General features: G+C 43.1%; 1 protein-coding gene across 5 annotated transcripts in view; it reads right to left on the bottom strand.

The window, feature by feature from the left end:
• The window catches only part of JARID2 (jumonji and AT-rich interaction domain containing 2), a 233,248-nt gene that overhangs the window by 137,874 nt on the left and 76,162 nt on the right, over positions 1 to 19,212 (bottom strand). Inside the window, exon 1 of one of the 5 annotated variants that reach the window (XM_044927368.2) lies at positions 5,626 to 8,156. The exons of 2 other annotated variants lie outside the window; for them this stretch is intronic. In XM_044927368.2, coding sequence (XP_044783303.1) covers positions 5,626 to 5,871 — 246 coding nt within the window. In that variant the 5' untranslated portion in view covers positions 5,872 to 8,156. Of the gene's footprint in view, positions 1 to 4,901; positions 4,923 to 5,625; positions 8,157 to 19,212 lie in introns of those variants that run through there. 2 more of the 5 variants (XM_044927366.2, XM_044927370.2) reach the window with 2 other exon arrangements.

The following is a 19,212-nucleotide window of genomic DNA, read 5'->3' as shown; positions in this document are numbered from 1 at the left end:
ACAGTGGATGTGAAGTAAAAGTTTACCATTTACACTTCATATGATGTGTGTGAAAGAATAAAGCAGAAGAGGGAAGATGACAATTTTACTCCAAATGGGAAAACACAGAAAAGTTTTGAGCAAAGAAGTAACAGAATTTGATTTCTATTTTTAAAAGCTCACACAGGTTGCTGGGTTGAGATTAAAACAGGAGACTGGGGGTAGGGGGATGGGTGCGGAGATAAAGGAAGGTGTGACACCTGCCCACAAGACGTGAGGACGGAGGCGGCAGCAGGAGGCAGTGAGGACTAAACCAACCGAGAGACCAGGAATAAACAAAAGGTGAACCCCCCAAGTTTTCATCTTAGGGCATTTCCTTTCCTTTCTGGAGGAAAAAAGTAGGCACTTCTGAGAACAGTGTTTTGGAGCAGAAAGTAGGGAGGAAGGAACCAAGAGCTTCATTCTTACACTCAGCTGGAGTTGTCCACATAGACCCTGGGCGAGAGGTCCAAGTTCAGGCTGCGTGTCAAAGCCAGAGATCTGAATACAGCTCGTAGTTAAACATCAAACCTAGACTCCAGTCTTATCAAAAGGGCAGAAAAACACAGTTTCACCTCTTGGCTGAAAGTAAGGGGTGAAGTCAGGTAAAGGCTGCCTGACCTGGACAAGTCATTTTACGGCCAGGAGAGTTTTCAGAGACTTAGGAAAAATGATGCTTCCAAATAAACAGTGAATGAAGGCAGAGGACGGAACATGGGAGGAAGAAAAGGAATGTTTCACGTACTCCAGAGGCTTTCTAGAAACATCTGCATTGATGATGCCCTGTGTTAACTTCAATCATCTGGCAGAGGAGACCTCAGAAACCCACTGCTCAGCATGGGCCATACCGCAGGCCCAGGGCTGCTGCTGGTGAGCAAGTTCTATGTAGCCACATGAAGTCGTAACTCACTCACACACATGTGCAGACGCCCGTTCTTATATTTAGCTTCACATGCAAATGAGGAAATGATGACACCCAGCCCTAAGCCCTAAGCCTGCTCTCCCAGGTAAGTGTTCAAGCGGTGACGAGTCAGAGAGGGCTGCACACGGGTGAGCTCTCAGGTGAAATCACGCAAGGATCCAGAGAAGCTTCTTTGAAATGCCCCAAAGACTGGGAGGAAGAATACAGAAAATAATTCCCTCTACGTGGTCAACTCTATTTTCTATCAGACCCACCACCTGAGTCACAGCCCACTGCCAGACCTACGCTGTGCTTTTCTTCTTCAAATTCTTAGTTTCTCTCCTGAAAAGCACTCTGAACGGGGGTTCCTGGAAACCTACATTTCCATCCTCCTAACCAGTGCTCCACCTCTACTGCTGGTGGACTGCCGCTCCAGCTCTGGGCAGCACAGGAGCTCAGCTGCCCTGGAAATCCCTGGGAAGCTTTATCAAGGACAGACCTCAGCACCAAGCTCTGAGTCAATGCCAGGGTAGGGCTGGGGGGCAGCGATTCTGGTGAACTCAGCGTGGGCACCACCCATCCATCGACACTCCCATCTTTGATGGACTTGGTCTCACTGCATTAAAATCACCCATTTCCTAACAACTCCCTAACAGCAAGCCTAGCACATTAGGAGCTTACTAAGCAACTGTTGAGGAAATGAAGCTTAAAAAAAGGAAGAAACCATGTAACTAAGGAAACCAGGTTAACTATTTAAATAGAACACACAGTATGTTCGAATACACTTATTTTCTTGACATTAATCCTCTAAAATTGAGGCTTCGGTATTCTCTAAAATCGAGAAAAAGTTTTAGCTGAAACTAAAGCTTTCTTTTCTCATAAACACAAACCGAACCCATACTACCTGCAAGGAACTGAATCACTGAATAAACCATTCAGAGTTTCCCTGCCTCCAACTGAAGAGGAAAACCAACCCTGCATGTCTATGAGTCAGAGCCAAGTTCTGATTTGCCAATAAAACACTCAAAATATTATCTCAGTAAAAGTATCGGGAAACTAGGTTTTGGCTGCTCACTGATTTAATCACATCAGGAGGGAGAGTCTGAAGAAGCAGATCATCTTTCAGGAGGGAGAGTCTGAAGAAGCAGATCATCTTTAACCCAAAACCCCATAATCGGGAGGATGTGTCCAGCTCTTTGCGATACCATGGACTATATGGTATCCTCCAGGCCAGAATACTGGAGTGGGTAGCTGTTCGCTTCTCCAGGGGATCTTCCCAATACAAGGATCGAACCCAGGTTCTCCTGCATTGCAGGTAGATTCTTTACCAGCTGAGCTGCCAGGGAGGCCTAAAAACTAAATTGAGAAGGGAAAAGCCTTTGTATGTTCAATTTCTCCTTGACCCCAAACTCAAACTGCTGCAGAATGATTCCAGCCCCTAAATCACCTGTAGGAGACAAATGAAGCTTTTATTCTTCTCCTTGTGCTATCAGAACAAGCTCTACTGTATCAGGTCTCCTGTCCATGTTACTACATAATTCAATTTCTCCTTCCAGGTAAGAGGTCTCTAGAAGGTCTGCTGCCTTCTTACTCCAAACATTCTCCATTATGCAGTAGTTCAGAAAGATCTGTCCATCCCACACCTTCCAACATGATAACAAGGGACTGCTTTTAGCCTAAGAGTTGATGATGAAACACTTAAAAGGAAAAGCAAAAGACAGGAAAAAAGAAGGGGCGGGGGAGGAAAGGTTATCCTATACAAAACAATTCTCCTTTTTCAGGGCCAGTTAGGATTTGACAAACTTTTCAGACCATTTTACAAAAGCCCTGACCTCACAGAAAACACTTTCCAATTTTAACATACATACCCACACAAAGAAACACAGCAGGCACTCCCCACTGGCCAAAATAAAATGCTCTCTAGTAATTACCATAAATAGAGAAAGAGATGGGCTTCCTGAGTCAGAGTACAGAGGATGAGAAAAACCACCAGCAACAAAAACATCATAAACAAAATTACACAGTCAACAATAAACTGGGAGGAAAGTGGAATTGCTTCTTAATGAGATGCAAAGAAACACATCTGTGAGATGCTCAAACAAGAGACAAAGAGGGTGTAGCCCTTAAATACAAAGAGAACCTGGTGACAATTCATTTTCTGTAGAACAAACTAAAGTTTCTGGAAAATCCCACAAAATATTATTAATGAAAATACTTGAGAATGGATTTATTTCTCATCACTCTCACTTATTCTTTCCCATACATTTGGCATAAAATTTCCCAATCAACTCCAAGGTTTTAGACGATTTTAAGAATTACTAAATAAAGTTGCTTTGAGAGATTCTCCTTTAAAAACAGCCTGAGAGGACTTCCCTGGTGGTCTAGTAGTTGAGAGTCTGCCTGGTGATGCAGGGATTCAATCACTGGTCTGGGAAGATCCCACATGTCACGGGACAGCTGAGGCCATGCTCCGCAACATGAGAAGCCTCCACAGTAAGAGAAGCCCACGTACCACCGTACCACCGCTAGAGCGTAGCCCTCACTCGCAGCAACTAGAGAAAGCCCATGAGCAGCAACGAAGACCCAGCGCAGCCCGAGAGCCTCTCAAACAAACTAGAAGGCATTTGTCCATCAGTCTAACCACAGCTCCCACTGTGATAAGATGTGATCAGTTTGCAATGATAATTTGAGTTCACTGTTGAAATCATATCCACAATGATAGGCAGTACAGAAAACACTAATGATGAAGGAAGAGAATAAAAATAAGCACATGCACCTGCCTTATAACCCTCTTCAGTCTGTAAACTGTACGAGTCCAATCTAGAAATGTTCTGCTAGGAAAAATGGTACGTTCATTACTGCAAAATCACAAGTTATCTCCTTGGGAGAAGGGAATGGCAACCCACCCCAGTATTCTTGCCTGGAAAATCCCACGGACAGAGGAGACTGGCAGGCTACATACAGCCCACAGGGTAGCAAAGAGTTGGACAGGACTCAGTGACCAAAGAGCAACCCACGTGATCTACACTTAGGGTCGCGCTCAGTGAGCTTGACCATATTCTAGGCAACCTTCTAAGAGATGCTGGTGAAATAACGGACTGATGCGGAAGCAGGTGGCTTGCCTCACACAGACAGCAAGAGGGAGGGCCTGTCTGTGGCTCCAGCACCACTGTCTCTGGACACCAAGCAGTCAGCGGTCTGGCGCCTCCTGTCTCATCTTCACCTGTTCAAAGAAATCTCTGAATCTCTGGAACCATCATTTTAAAATAATTTAAATGATGAGTTTTGTAATATGTGAATTTCACCGCAACAACCAAAACTGGTAATATTAAGTTTGCTAATCTCAAAACAAATTCTACTTAAAATTTAAGTAATTTTTTAAAGTGCTTTCTTTGAGGTCAGGGCTTTTGTAAAATGGTCTGAAAAGTTTGTCAAATCCTAACTGGCCCTAAAAAAGGAGAGTTGTTTTGTAGAGGATAACCTCTCCTCCCCAACTCCTTCCTTTTTCCTATCTTCAGCTTTTAAGTGTTCCATCATCAACTCAGGCTAAAAGCAGTCCCTTGTTGTCATGTTGGAAGGTGTGGTATGGATAGATCTTTCTGAACTGCTGCATAATGGAGAATGTTAGAAGCAAAGATACTTAAAGTATCTCCACTTTATTGAGATATGGAGAACAATGAAATTGTTAATATTCATTCCCATGTTAAAGTTCTAGAAATACTTTTACTGGCAAACTGGGTCACAAGGCTTGTAAAAACCATCCACTGGTACATGAAACAACTCCATAACCACTTTTTACCAAGTAAAATATTCAACAATTCCCAAATACAAAATATATCATTATATTGCAGCCTAAGCAAAGCAAAGTATCAGCTTGCTTATTTTGATGCTGTTGTGTTCATTAGAAGCTGCTCATCATGCATCATTGAAATTGAAAATCAGTAAAACGTGCAGGGAGACAATTCCTTTATAATTATATTACCTTCTGAGACCCATAAACTTCTTCATCGTTAAGGGCAGGATGGGTGTGCGTGGGGTTTGCTCCCTCTATCCTCAGAGCCTTGTCCCAACGAACATTAGAGGCCAAACACACAGAGAGGGACGCAGTGAATTACTGACACCATGATCTCAACATTCGTCCTGGTTTTCAGCATTTTCTTCCTTTGCATTCTTGCTGTGGTCTGCAATGGTTTGAACCCATATTCCAAATAACTCTTTCAAGCTCACTTGCCCCTGCTCTGGCTCTTCCCTTATCGCAACACTCATGTCTCAGTCGAATTCACCTTCTCCAAGAAGCTTTCTCTGACCACCCTACCAAACAACCTGCTTTAACTTTCTTCAGAGAATTTATCACCTGTAAAATTCATATTTGATAGGAACACATATTTTATGGTTTCCTAACTAAATTACTGGCTGAATTCCACCAGTAATGGGGCAAAAACTCAATGATGATATATGAGGCATTCCATATATTCAACACTTTGATTTTTGACAGTGATACAGTTAATTATTTTTATCATAAAAAAACAATAAAAAATAAATAGGAGGAAAGGGGTAATTTAACTCATATAAGCTAACAAATTCAGGTCCACCCCTCTGTTAATGAGGACAAGGAGACAAGGTTAACACAGCCTCATTCCGTATGGCCGATGCTAACTAACAATTATCAAAAACCAGTGTCTTAAGACACAAATTTATTCTCTTACCAGTTTGAGCAACCTCCAGGAGATAGTGAAGGACAGGGGAGCCTGGCATGCTGCAGTCCACGGGTTCACAAAGAGTGGGAGAGGACTTAGCGCCTGAACAACAACAGATTCTGAAGGCCAGAAGGTCAAAATCAGTTTCACTGGGTTAAAGCGGAGGTGTTTGGTAAGGCTGTTTTCTTCTTGAAGCTCTAAAGGGAAAATCCAACGCCTTGCCTTTTCAGCTTCCCTGGCTTGTGGCCCCTTCATCCATCTTCAAAGATCATCACTCCGACCGGCTAAGGTTCTGTTTTCCCCTCTCCTTTTTCTCTCTGCCTCTGAAGCACCTAACTCTCTTATGTAAGGATGCTTGTGATTAAAACCAGGCACACCTGGACCAGCCCAGCCCATCTCCCTGCTGAAGACCCTTCACTTAAGCACACCCCGTTTACCACTTAAAGTAACAGGCTGGGGGGACCTGAATATATTCAGGCGCCATTACACAGCCTCCATTATCTTACGCTGGAGGTGAGGAGGCTGAGAGTGGTCTCGGGAATTTTTTTTTTCCATTTTTTTTTTTTTTTTTTTTTTTAAGTGTAAAGAAAGGCTCAACTAGGTCCTCGGATCTTGTGCTAGTGAAAGAAGAAAACCTCAGTGGATCAAGAACAGTGGGTGGAACTACCATCTCAACGTTTCCAAGAAACAGCAAAGTAGCTGAATCCTTTGGTTAAAAACTTTTTTCTGTACTAAAACCACAGGTGGTAAGCAAGTGGCAAGCTGGTTTAAGGGTTTTCTGATTTCTCAACAAAGAGGAGCGTCAGATGAACACTAGGAAGAGGATCACTTCAGGTGACGGGAGCTTCCCTTTCTGCTAGGATTTCAACTGTTAATGTACCTTATCAAATGGCATTAGATCTGGGACTAAAATTTTACATTTAAAAAATAATTTTATTACTTAAAAAGAGCCCTTCTTAGATAGTACTGTTTCTGAAAGAGATGGGTATTTTGTTTTGTTTTTGAAAAATCTCCAGACTGCTCTGTTCAAAAGTAAAACTAGAAATTTAAATAAGTTAACATATGAATCTGTTGAAACTTTCTCAGAAGGAGATGATATGCATTAACCTCAAGATCTCTACTCAAGATACACAAACGGATAGATAATAAACACATGAAAATATGCTTGACAGCATCATTCATGAGGGAATTGCAGATCAAAACCACAATGAGACACCACTCCACACCCACCAGGATGGCTGTAATCAAAGAAGACAAGAGTTTGAGTGCTGACAGTGGTAAGTGCTGGAGAAACTGGATCTATCACACACTGTGGTGGGAATGAAAAATGGGGCAATGTTTTTGAAAACCACTCTGGCTGTTCCTGAAAAGGTTCAATGGAGTTATCAGAGGACCCAGCAATTTCACTCCGAGGTATACATACCCAACACAAGTGAAACCGCACATCCACACAAAAACTCACATATACGTGTTCCCAGCAGCATCGTGTATAATGGCTAAATGTGCGAACAACTCAACTGTCCAACAAATCATGAGTGGATAAAAGTGTGTTATATCCACAAATGGAACTGCTCAGCAATGAAAACAAAGTATTCCTTTTTCTCAATAAAGGTGCCCTGTGCCAATTAATAACCTCTGCTGTGCTACAACTGCATTTGCTTGCAAAGCTGCCCTACTTTGCACATTTGACGGATTGTTGTTTAGTCCAACTCTTTGCAACCCCATGGACTGTAGCCCGGCAGGCTCCTCTGTCCATGGAATTTTCCAGGCAAGAATACTGGAGTGGGTTGCCATTCCTTCTCCAGGGGATCTTTCCAACCCAGGGATTGAACCCGACTCTCCTGCACTGGCAGGTGGATTCTTTACCACTGAGCCACCTGGGAAGCACTCCATTTGATGGGTATTTTACAGAAAATTCAGATCTTGCAATGGAAACGATGGAAAAACCTTTCTACTGCTCCATCAGCTGGAAGCACTCTAACCAACGTCTGTTCTCTATGTGACGGGGCCCCTGTCCCAACTCAACAGACTTTCAGACATCAGGCGTACGGAAGGTCAGGGGAGCCGAGCGAGAGAACACACAAGGGGAAGGGAAGAAAACCCCAAGATGCGGCAGCATCCTGTACCAGACACTGGCCACCCGTTCGGCACGGTGAGCCATGACCCTGCAGAGGCAAGTGGGGCCCTCCTCGAGGCCGCTGCTTCCGGAGTCCAAGCCGGGACAGCAGCAGGCGTGTGTTCCTAGGAGACAACTCGCAGACAGAGGACAATGCGACCAGAAGGCTGGGGGGAGGGGAATCAGAACTGCAGTGGTTCAGGCCTGGAGGCTCACGGGGTCTCGGCTAAGTACGACCACGCAGATTTACAGCGGCCTTCAATGCGTTCTGTTACAAAGAACTACATGTCAATAAATTAATTTGAGTGTAAGAAAACAAATAGTGTTTCAGGGAGGAGGGGAGCTGGGAAAGATAAGGGGGCAGTAAAGACTCCTGCCTGTCTGTCCAGTGAGGGGCCAGCAGGCAGACTGAGCTCCACTGCCCACTGTGACACCATCGAGGGAGACCATTCATGGGGGGGGGGGGGGGGGCTAAACGAAAAATCAACACGGACTTGAAATACCCCCTGGCTTCAAGATTCAGCACAGTGACTCTTTTTAAAAAGCTTATCAACAGGAGTATCTGCCTTTTTTTTTTTTTTTTTTTTTTTTTTTAAACCAACTCTCCAGCCAAGCCCAGATGAGTCTGTAGAGTCTCCCGGGAAGAGATGGGCAGAGCGAAGTGAGGAGCCCAGGGAGTCTGGAAGCCGCGGCAGGAGCATGATTCAGGCTGCCTCTCTCCCTGCCAAATGAAGCCGCCACCGATGCCAAAACATCCCATTTATAACGCCGCACAAAAGCATGTGTACAGAGGGACCACACAGCAACTTTTCAGGAGGCTAGAGTAACTTCCAAGTTTAACCCATTATATGGTCACTCCTTAAAAAAAAAAAATCAGCAAATATGAAACTGGTGGTCAACAGCATGCCCCCAGCGACAGCAGCTTCTCAGAGGTCAGTTACAAGCAGGCTTCAGTGATACCAAGGGACCTCCTTCCTACTGACAGATCATGACACACCTGCACCAAAAAGTACGCGTGAGGCCAGCAGAGAAAACTAGGGACAGTCTACATATATACACAGTCCTACATACCGGCCAGAAAGGGTTGTCTGGATTCCACCGGGAAAGGCGGGGATGAGAACCCAGACAACCAGCTTTCATGAGGCCAATGTCTTCCAAGGCCCCCAGGCCACCCTGCGCTGGGAGAAGGGCTGCCTGGTCTGTGTGACCATCCGCGGTGTGTGTGTGACAGCCCCACCCGCGTTCCCCCTAATCCCCACAGTCACCTTTCCCGTATCGGCTGAAGATGTCTTTCCTCACCCCGGAAGGAAAAGTTTTCTTCCAACTCAAGAGTATCGGCACGTGGTTCCCCTATCAGAACCACACGCCCACTCAGAGATTCTAACCAATGCTCGGCTCCCCGACCACACAAGGTAAGCTCACGTCTCCTCATCATCCATATTTAGCAGCATCCTCTTCCTTCACCAAAAAGTAAAGAATTCCCATTATGTTCTACACCACTAGGACAGAACACAGCTCTCTCAATTCACAATCCCCTAATCAGGCCTCAAGATACCAGACTGTTTTGCCCTGAATGTTAAGTCCAGTTGTTCACCCCATCTCTGGATGCCCTGGAACAGGCAATCCTTTTGGACCTAACAGAACTTCATCCACTGGGGGGCCCCCTTTCTTTTTTTTTTTTTTAGGTGCCACAGGTTTTGGCCACAACAACTATTTCTTTCACTAATATCAGATTTACAGCCTGCTGCTTCATTTCTGTGCCTTGTTTATTCAAAGTAACTTAATGATGTGATCCAGCACTGAAATGAAGTCGTTCTGAATCCTGTTTCAATAGGAATTAATTCCAACACCCAACAGAGCGTAGAAATAGATTAAAGGTATGGTTGTAAGATAAAGCACCATGCCCAAACCCGCTCCTGCTCGGGCTGCAAGACACCATGTCACAGATGCCACCTGGGTATTGTTCTAAACATGAAAACCAAATACATCTAAGGATCAAAGAAAAACAGTAATTACAAAAAGCACCCAAAAATCACCCTGACAGCTGCATGGTCTCCATGTTTACAGTGAAGGAATATCTGATGGGCACACAGTAAATTTGATACATATTTTTATGAAAGTCTCCAGAGAGAGAGAGAAACCAGGTGAGCTAGAGCACAATGACAAACAACTTTGCATTCTTCATGGAAGAAGGTCAGCTCAGGTGCCTGGTCACTGGGAAGCACAAAAGCACAGAAAAGCGACCCTGCTGCTGGCGGCGATTCTAACTCTGTGCCCAGAGGTGATCCGTCTCCCCCAATTCTCCCCAATTGTGAGTTATCAGAACAGAAGCTGTCCATCACAGAACTGAATACAATCCAGAAGACTTGAGCAGCATTCAGTTCTCAGATGCAGTGGCCTGTCACCACCTCTGAACCCACAGCTACACCTGCACCATCCGAAGGCCGATAAATCTACGAACGGCCGAGTGTGACAACTGGCCACCTCACGTGGTGTGTGTCTTGTCTCCAAAAGCACAGCCGTCCAGGATTTGAGGGAGAGAAGCTGAAGGCCAGAAGACGATGACTGCTGTGTTTGATCCACCGTATCTTCAACTTACCCTCAGTCTCACTGATAACAAACCAAACTGCAGCCTGAGCGGCAGAGGGGGCTTTATGACATTCCTTCCTTTTTCTCTTCAGCATTTCCTCAGGAGCTGAGCCAAACCCATCAATGATCTTTTGCCAAAACTGCAGCTACCAAGCTGCCAGTGCCAAAACCCAATCCCACTTCTAAAACTGTGCTCTTTAATTTGCCCTCTACTTCCAGACTGAACAACCCTGGAAATAGAAATGGGAATTTTCCAAGCTGGAAATAGTTCTGACTGAGAACTCTCTAGTCACTCTCTCTGGATAACCCAAGCAGACCCACCTCACTCACACACACATAATTAGGGCACATGATGTGGTTGTGGCTATGGATGGAGACACTAAAATTTTACCCACCCACAAAATTCCATTCCTTAGACGGAACATTTTCACATTTTTTTTGCTCAGTATCTTCCATCACCCAAAGGAAGTCTTCGTATCTTGGATTAGAGAATAAAAACTAAAGTAACAACTAGGTCCTTCAGAAAGAACTGGTACTAATCTATCACATCAGGCATGGGTGGCCTCCTGGATGGATTATTTAAAAAAAAAAAAAAAAAAAAAAAACTGACAAGCAGAGTGACCTCAACTGCAAGGTCAAAGGGGAAGTTCGTGTGACAAGATGGTCTAAGTGATCTCACTGAAAATGCTTTCCATTCCTAATACACGACTATCAACATGGAAAAACCTTCTCAACTGTGGCCCTTAAATCTTCAATTTTCACCTCATGGTATACTATGACCTGCTCTTTTGCTGAAATAACATTACTTGTTTTGTTCCATTAATTGGCTTAACTCCCCTCAACCACCCACCCACCCACAGAGGTAGGCCAGGGTAAACACGAAGCATCAGCAGCTCCGCGTGTCCTGGCGGGCCCTCCCAGCCCGCTCCTCCTGCTGCAGCTGCTTCTCATCGAGATGGACCCCTGTCTGCAGATGCCTGGCTGTGGGCTTTTTTACCCTCTAATGGTTTCAATGAAGAATAAAGGATAACGCGAAGTTTGACATTTTTATACTTGAGAAGAAAGCAAGAGCAAATCTCTCTGCCCTTTCAAGTGTAACTCAAAAGGAAAAGAAAATCCGCTAGTTAACATCTGGAACAAAATATTAAATCAAATTAAAACTTTAAACCAACTCTGTGAGCTTATGGAAAGTTTGAACCAGGCAATGGAAGTTTCCAAAATACATTTTAGAAAAAGCACTGACCTAGCCCCCCAGCAAACACACACACACACAGAAGAACCTACTAAAACGTAGACTCAGAAAACAGCACACTTGAGGCACAATTAAATTCCCTTGTCCTGTAAAATGGATTTTCAAGCCCCTACCATCAACTTATACAATGTGTAAATTTTTAAACCACAATAAAATTATGATATATCTTTAAAAAAGACATTAGTGTAATCGGAGAATGTCTCTTTGTCCCATTTTCACTGACCTCCTCCCAATATACGCACATCGTGAGGACTGAAACACTTCTGAAAAATGCTCACCAACCACATAAATAATCAGGGAAGGTAAAATGGAATCTGCAGGCTTAAAAGGTTAAACTACTTACAAGAATGCTTCCTTGCTTAAATAACCATTTCTCTCATGAGAGGCATGCAGCTCTCTTCTCCTTTATTCTCCACATCCCCCACATACATTTTCCTGAAATCTTGCATTAAATCAACACACTCGACTCCTGAGCCCCAAATCCTTGAACAGAGTGGCTACTGGATGTTTAATTGCCTAACATGTGCCCCTGTGTACTCAGCTTATTTAATCACCTAATGGCTCGGGGAACAAATACAGCTTTAGAAAATCCTTCTACCTGGCTTTATTCTGATATAAAATGATTCAATTACATAAATTTGACAACCATATTTAAAACCTATGTGGAATTACAAACATCCAAATGCTTACATCCATTGGAGCATATTCAGGACAAATGATACCAAGCGATGCTCACGGAGGTAGCCAGGAAGGCTTCTTTAGGCGAAGACTCTACATCTCTCCCAGATAAAGGTAGGGAAAATCTTTCCTTAAGAGTTATGTGCACAGGTGCACCAACCAAATGCAGAAAAGCAGGAAGGAAGAAGGAAAAAAGCCACACCAAAGCCAACTATTTTGCCCCACAAACCAGAAATCCATCAGCACATTAACTGAAACCAGAAACTAGGAAAGCTGAGAAAACTTAAGAGGTGCAGACATTCATAACAAGAGGAGGAGAATCATGGATTTAATATCTTCCACCGTATATGACAATTAAGAATAAATGGTGGAAAACCACGAGACAGCAGACAGTGAAGGAAAAAAGGCCAACGCTGACTGCCATTAGTGTTAACCACAGGCGTTTCCAACACCTGCTATAAGCTACTGCGTAATAAAAAATGAATTATTCTCCTAGTGAATAAACGAATATATTAATGTGAGTCAGGATCTCTGGGAAGTGCATGTAAACTCCTTTGAGCCACCAAAGTAACATTCACCAAACAGATGCTTCAATGCACATTAAACAGGATGGAAAGACTGTGACCTTCTTCAAAGATTCCCGGCTACATCTGACAAAAACACAGAATGTAGCGTTACCAGACAGGAAATTCAGTTCATAAGAGTTCATTATTTCAAACACAAACAGCTGAGTAACAACAACAATAAACATTCATTGAATACATTTTACATGTATGACCACAACTATTTCTCAGAACTGCCCCATGAAGAGAAGGCTAACTTGATCCAGACTGCACAGTGAGGCAGTGGGAGGTGAGGTTCAACCCCACACAGATCTCCCAGCAATCCACAAAGCAAGTCTCCCCAGGGCGCGGCGGGACCCAACCGGAACACAGCCACTCTCGAGTGCTGTGTTAAACCGGAAACTTACCCCCATGCTACTCTAGGAAAACACAAGAAAATGGAAATCCTCTTCAGAAAATTCTCTCTAAAGGGAATAAAGAAGTTATAAGGGAGAGTAAGTTTACCAAAGCTATAAAATGTACAAGATGCACAGATGGTCTTACGCCATTCCCAACACGATGTGAATAAAACACCAGCTATATTTAATTATAAACTGAATTTCAGTTGAATCCTATCCCTCACCCAGACACGAACTACTTTTCCAAATACTTGTCTAATTTCCATTGAAAGCTCTTTCTCAATTGCACAGGCAAAAACACAGGACTACAATGACCAGACCAACATAAATTGATAAGCTCGACCTTAAGACTTTTGGTCCAAAGACAAACCAATCTCAAATTGGGGTGCAGTTCCAATCATAATAGTGGGGCTCCACTCTGGTTATTCCAAACCAGAGTACCAGGCGGTAGAGCTCACGGTGCTGAACTTCTGTAGTTCCCCAAAGGGTTGAGACACACAGCTATGGTTAGCATTGTATCACACTGCATTTCTGAATCTATTCCAGACCTTCCTGAAAAGACCCTGAAAGAAACATGTCTACACAGATAAGCACTGTGTTAAGTCTCTGCTCCAAAGCACAAAAATACAAGAACATACACTAGAAACTTCTAACAAGCATAGCAAGATAGTAGTAGGAACACACGTCAACTAGCATCCCTGAGCCTGGAAGACAAGTGAAGCTTCAAAAAAAAAAAAAAATTAAAACTCCAAATTACCAAGAGTGCCACACAGAGAAATCACATCTGACATGCATTTTATGATTTCTGCAATAACAGCAAACTCACCTTTCTATCAAAAATTAAGTTAGGCTTTGCGCCCTCCCCCAAAATTAATAGATCCTCAACTAACACTGAAGATGGAAGATGATAATCCAAAATAACACATAATCCAAATCTTCAAAACTCTACTGTGATATAAGCAGCAGCTTACAAATTATGTTATTAATGAAAATAAAGAGAGGATGTCCAAAGCATTAAGCAGGGAGTTACAACATTATTACAACCCTAATTAACAGTTCAGTGTTACAGAAAACTTCAGACCAAGAAGAGACAGACAATCTGAGATTAAAAATTTTCAGCTGAGAACATATAAAGATAGATACATGCTAAACAGGATACATCCTATCAAAGTAACACCAGTAAACACTGAATAATCTATCTTCATGGAAAGTTTACTTCTAAAATCAGATCTTCTGAGGGCTAGGAATGCTCTGGATTTATAGTGATGAATGCAGAGCCTTCAGAACTTATAAAAACCACTGAAATGCACACTTTAAATGGGTGGGTTGTATGGTATGTAACATATTTCAATAGAGCTGTTTAAGAAAACAGCAGTTCATCAGACTGTCACATAACCTTTATTCAAAAAAACTCTTTCCAAAAAATTCTATTTTTCAATTACAACTGCTGAGTCAGCCAGAGCTACACACACTCCGGGCTGACTGCTAACCTCCAATGTAACCAGGGAAATCTCCGTATGTCAAAGTGCATTTCATCTTTGTTACATGGAACATGTGACAGAATGGAAGAGAGGAAACTAACTAATCAAGCACCACCCACTGAATTTAAGAAAAACAAACAAACCCACACAGAAGTAGTGAGTGCCACCTCTTTCTTCTACTTTCCAAAAGTGCTTTAGGTTTGACTACTACTTTCTACACTCAAAGCAAGTTTCACAGCTGCCATTGGAAACTATAAAATCACCACTTACTCCCCAGTGATAGAATTTCATTTACTTCCCCTAAAACTTAAACTTTACATTCAATTCTGTATACCTATGCATTAAGTTAATATTAGGTAAAGAGTGGTGGGGCTTTCCAGGGGCCTGCCAACGCAGGAGGCGCGGGGTCAATCCCTCGGTCAGGAAGATGCCCTGGAGGAAGAAACGGCAACCAGCTCCAGTATTCTTGCCTGGAGAATCCCAAGGACAGAGGTGGGCTACAGTCCACAGGGTCGCAAAGAGTCAGATAAGACTGAGCACACAGGCATGCAAACAGTATGTTAAACTGAAGCTCCAGGACAAACGCTAAGGAGTGCGATGTTGCGTAGCTACAAAACCCACTAGACAACCCTCTGGCTAGTTTTCTCCTGGATCTCCCTGGAGAGCTGAAAAGAGGGCTGGCGGGAACTCTGATGCCCAGTTCAGCAAGGTCAGCACCATGGGGCTTAATACTCTGAAGCTGTTTAAAAGGTCCTCCCAGGTAAATCTAAAAGTGGCATACATCAAGACGAATGACTAGAAAATGAGTCAAGGACACCAAAGCCATTCCCCAATTATTAACTGCTTTGCCTTTTTTTTTTCTTTTCAAAATTACAAAATCCAGTATTCAACTGAAAAGATGTGATTCCTAAAAAATGGTTAAACAACAATGCAACTGGGGCAAAGTATGAAGGTATGTGATAAAAGACAGTGAGCGGTAATTGTTTCTTCTGTTATGCTCCGAACTGCATTTCAGGAGAACATAAAACTGGAAATCCCGCATTTACAAAAAATTAAATGTTTACAGTTTTTTTAAAAAACTGTGGTGGTGGTTGTTTAGTCTCTCAGTCGTGTCCAGCTCTTTGTGACCCCATGGACTGTACCCTGCCAGGCTCCTCTGTCCGTGGGATTTCCCAGGCAAGAATACAGAGTGAACTGCTTTCCCCTTTAATCACCAGTGGCTTTTCCCGGTCTACCTGGCTCACAGTCTATCCCGATTACTGTGCCAAGATCAACGTGCCTTAGTCTAAACAACCTGATCTTAACCAGACCCTGTTTCAGTCAGAGATAACGGAAGGGCCACAGGAACTCACAGAAGGTCTGCTAACTGGCGCAGGGCACAGTGACGGCTGCCAGAGCCGCCCACCCGCTCCAAGGTACCACGGAACCACACGTCACATCTCTTTGACATACACTCCCAGGGTCACACGGAGATGATCATTCTCTCCAACACACAACCAGCTGTTCAATCTAATCTCAACCCAGCGTTTGGGTTTTTTTTTTTTTTTAATATAATATTCACCATCTTTGAATCCCACTAGCAGTAAGTATTCCCACCAAACTAGCAGTAAGACTGATCTGCTTGCATATAAGAACTTAATGACACCCATCCTTTGAAACTCACTGGAATAAAAAACAAAAGATCAGAAAATCAAGTTTGAAAAGCATGCACAACAGCATTTCTTAAATCTTAACTAGGACTGCATAATTGAAGCAGTTATTCACAAGAAATCTCATTATTTTTCTTGCCCAGCCTCGGTTAACACATCTTAGAATGCAGGCATAAACATACTCTAAAATCAAAGCATATACATAATGACTAATTTAGTACTAAATGCCTAAGTAATGGACAAATAAGGACACAAATCAAATATTCGGATGGAAAAAGGGCACATTACATAGAAATGTTCACTCTGAAGCATGAGAGTTTACTTGAATGATGCTAACACTTTGTCAACAAAACACTTTGTCAATAAAAACCATCTATAATTTTAACCAACTAGGAAACTTCACAAGGTGTCTCCGTGAATAAGAGCTATACAGGGATACTCATCCAAAGACTTTTTTTAAAGGGTCTTTTTCGACCAAGTAATCCACTCCTCTTTAACTTGAGGCGATAACTATGAAGATGCACTAAACTCTGAGGAGGGTTCACTACTTTATTCCAAAGCCAGGTGTTAATAAATTCTAACAGACACAGCAGAGTAGCTGAGCTGCACTAGCTGAAGATCTATCAGACCAGTCCAAGCGGCCACAGCCACACACCCCCACTGGGGTGAGTAGGCACTTTAAGGAAAGGCGAGGTGGGGGAGAGCCCACTGCACAAAGCCTGGATGAGGGGCGACTCCACCCCCCGTGCTCTGGAACACTATGCAGCCGGTTACAGAGAAACATGCAGGAAGTCGTGTTAAAACAAGACTTGTATAAATCCTGTGTACAATATGCTTTGGGGGCTGTTTCTGTTTTATTTCTCCATGTTTCAGCCCACTAACTGAAAAAGAAAAACTGATAAACACAAAATGTTAATAATTATCAGAGTGGTACACATGCTGCTATTTTTCTCTTTTTTTTAGTAACCAGAGTTTCTAAATGTTCTAAAATAAAAAATACTGGTGTGATATAAAAAGCTACTTTAAATAAATCAAACACAAATAGGATGTCCAACTGTTACCAAATTACACTCTTCCTCTTTCTGCAATTCCTAACTTTAGACATTCTCAGCACTGCACACCCTCCTGATAATATTTAATTACATAACTGTGTTGGTTGAAAACATTTATTGACTATCTATCAGGGAAGGTACTGTAAGGAGACTGTGATTATGCCCAGGCCTGGGCACTGTTCCAAACCCAGTCTTTCAATGTGATTCCTCATCTCTATTTACTAAAGAATAATGACTAATTCAGCAATCTCGTGGCAAAATTAATTGGCACTACTTCAATAATTCCTAGAATACAGTATTACCAAAGAAGATACTCTATATGTAAATACAAACTTTTCTAAACACCAAACAGATAGCCTAGTCAATGATGTGTGGTTAAGCCCTGTTTGTTGAGCACCTGTAACTGAAGGGCCCGGGAACAGCAGGCGTTTCTGGTGAATGCCTATGTGAGGCTTGGGGCTGGGGCTTGCCCCAGACTGTGACCACTTCCCTATCTGGTGTAGAGAAAATAAAAGCCCGTCTGTTTAAAGGAAGCCTTTGTTGACTTTATATCCACTGTTTCAAAGAAAATTCGTAACTATATTTAAAAGGAGTTAAATTTTCCCACACTCAGAATGTGGGTGAGTTGGAAAGAGCACCCGGGAGGGAGAATCCTTCGTGTAAAATTAACAGGTACATTCAGCAAAAGACAAAGGGTGAGAGAGGGAGTACTAGCTCTGCTTGAATATTTCACACTTTTCCATTGAATAGGAAACATCTCAAAACTACACAGAAGAAACCATGAAGAGCTTTTACATAACAGTGAAAATAACACTTTTCTAACATCACACAGGCAGGAAGAATAGCGTGGGTATAGGAGACTTCCTTTTGCAAACAGCCTCTTTTGTTCCTTTTTTTTAAGAGCTATAAAGGTCATGGGGTGTATGTGAAATACACCAGCACTGGAGCCTGCTCAAGGTGACCTGGACTTTGAGGGTTTAAATTATCACAGAGAGACAGACATGCTCTAACACATGGCCTGGAAGCAATCATCAGTTAAGATCCCACAGGTAACTTCAGGACTAGACAGTCACAAGATCATCTGAGATCTGAGAGTGTTACCTAAAGCTATTCAACATTCACACTCACAGGAAACACATTCCTGACCTGGAAGGAACTAAGAAGGACTGGAATAAAGGTCATGGCATCAACACCATAAATCTACCCTCCCTATCACAGCTGGAATTGCAATAAACATACCAGGACACCACCAAGTAGTATGAATGGAAGTCGAGATAAATCAGATGTTTCCTACATATCAATCAACCACTCTCCAATACTCACCCACTAAAATGACCATTCAAAGCAAGATGGGGAGGAAACCTTACAGCCTAGGGATTGGCACATCCTCACAAGGAAATAAAACTCCTCCTCCTACATACGAGGTACATTACACGCCCAACTAGTGAAAAGCAAAGAATCAAAAGTTCCATTCGGCTTCCCTGGTGGCTCAGTGGTAAAGAATCCACCAGCCAATGCAGGAGACAGGAGCTCTATCCCTGGTCCAGGAAGATCCCACATGCCTTGGAGCAACCAAGCTGGGGCGCCACAACTATCGAGCCTGGGCACCACCACGACTGAGCCCGAGAGAGCTCGAGCCTGTGCTCTGCAGCAAGAGAAGCCACTGCAGTGAGAAGACTGCCAGTGCAAGCAGAGAAAAGCCTACGCGGCAATGAAGACCCAGGACAGCAAAAATGAAGCCCCATGCTCGTCCCCTAAGTCACAGAGTCAGAGTCAGGCTCAGAAACCAGTCCATGGTTTCTATCTGTTATGATCTCA

The sequence above is a fragment of the Bubalus bubalis genome, chromosome 2, assembly GCF_019923935.1.
Source record: "Bubalus bubalis isolate 160015118507 breed Murrah chromosome 2, NDDB_SH_1, whole genome shotgun sequence".
Lineage (NCBI taxonomy): Eukaryota > Metazoa > Chordata > Mammalia > Artiodactyla > Bovidae > Bubalus > Bubalus bubalis.
The sequence above is the reverse complement of the archived record's forward strand: the minus strand, read 5'-3'. Positions and strand labels throughout refer to the sequence as shown.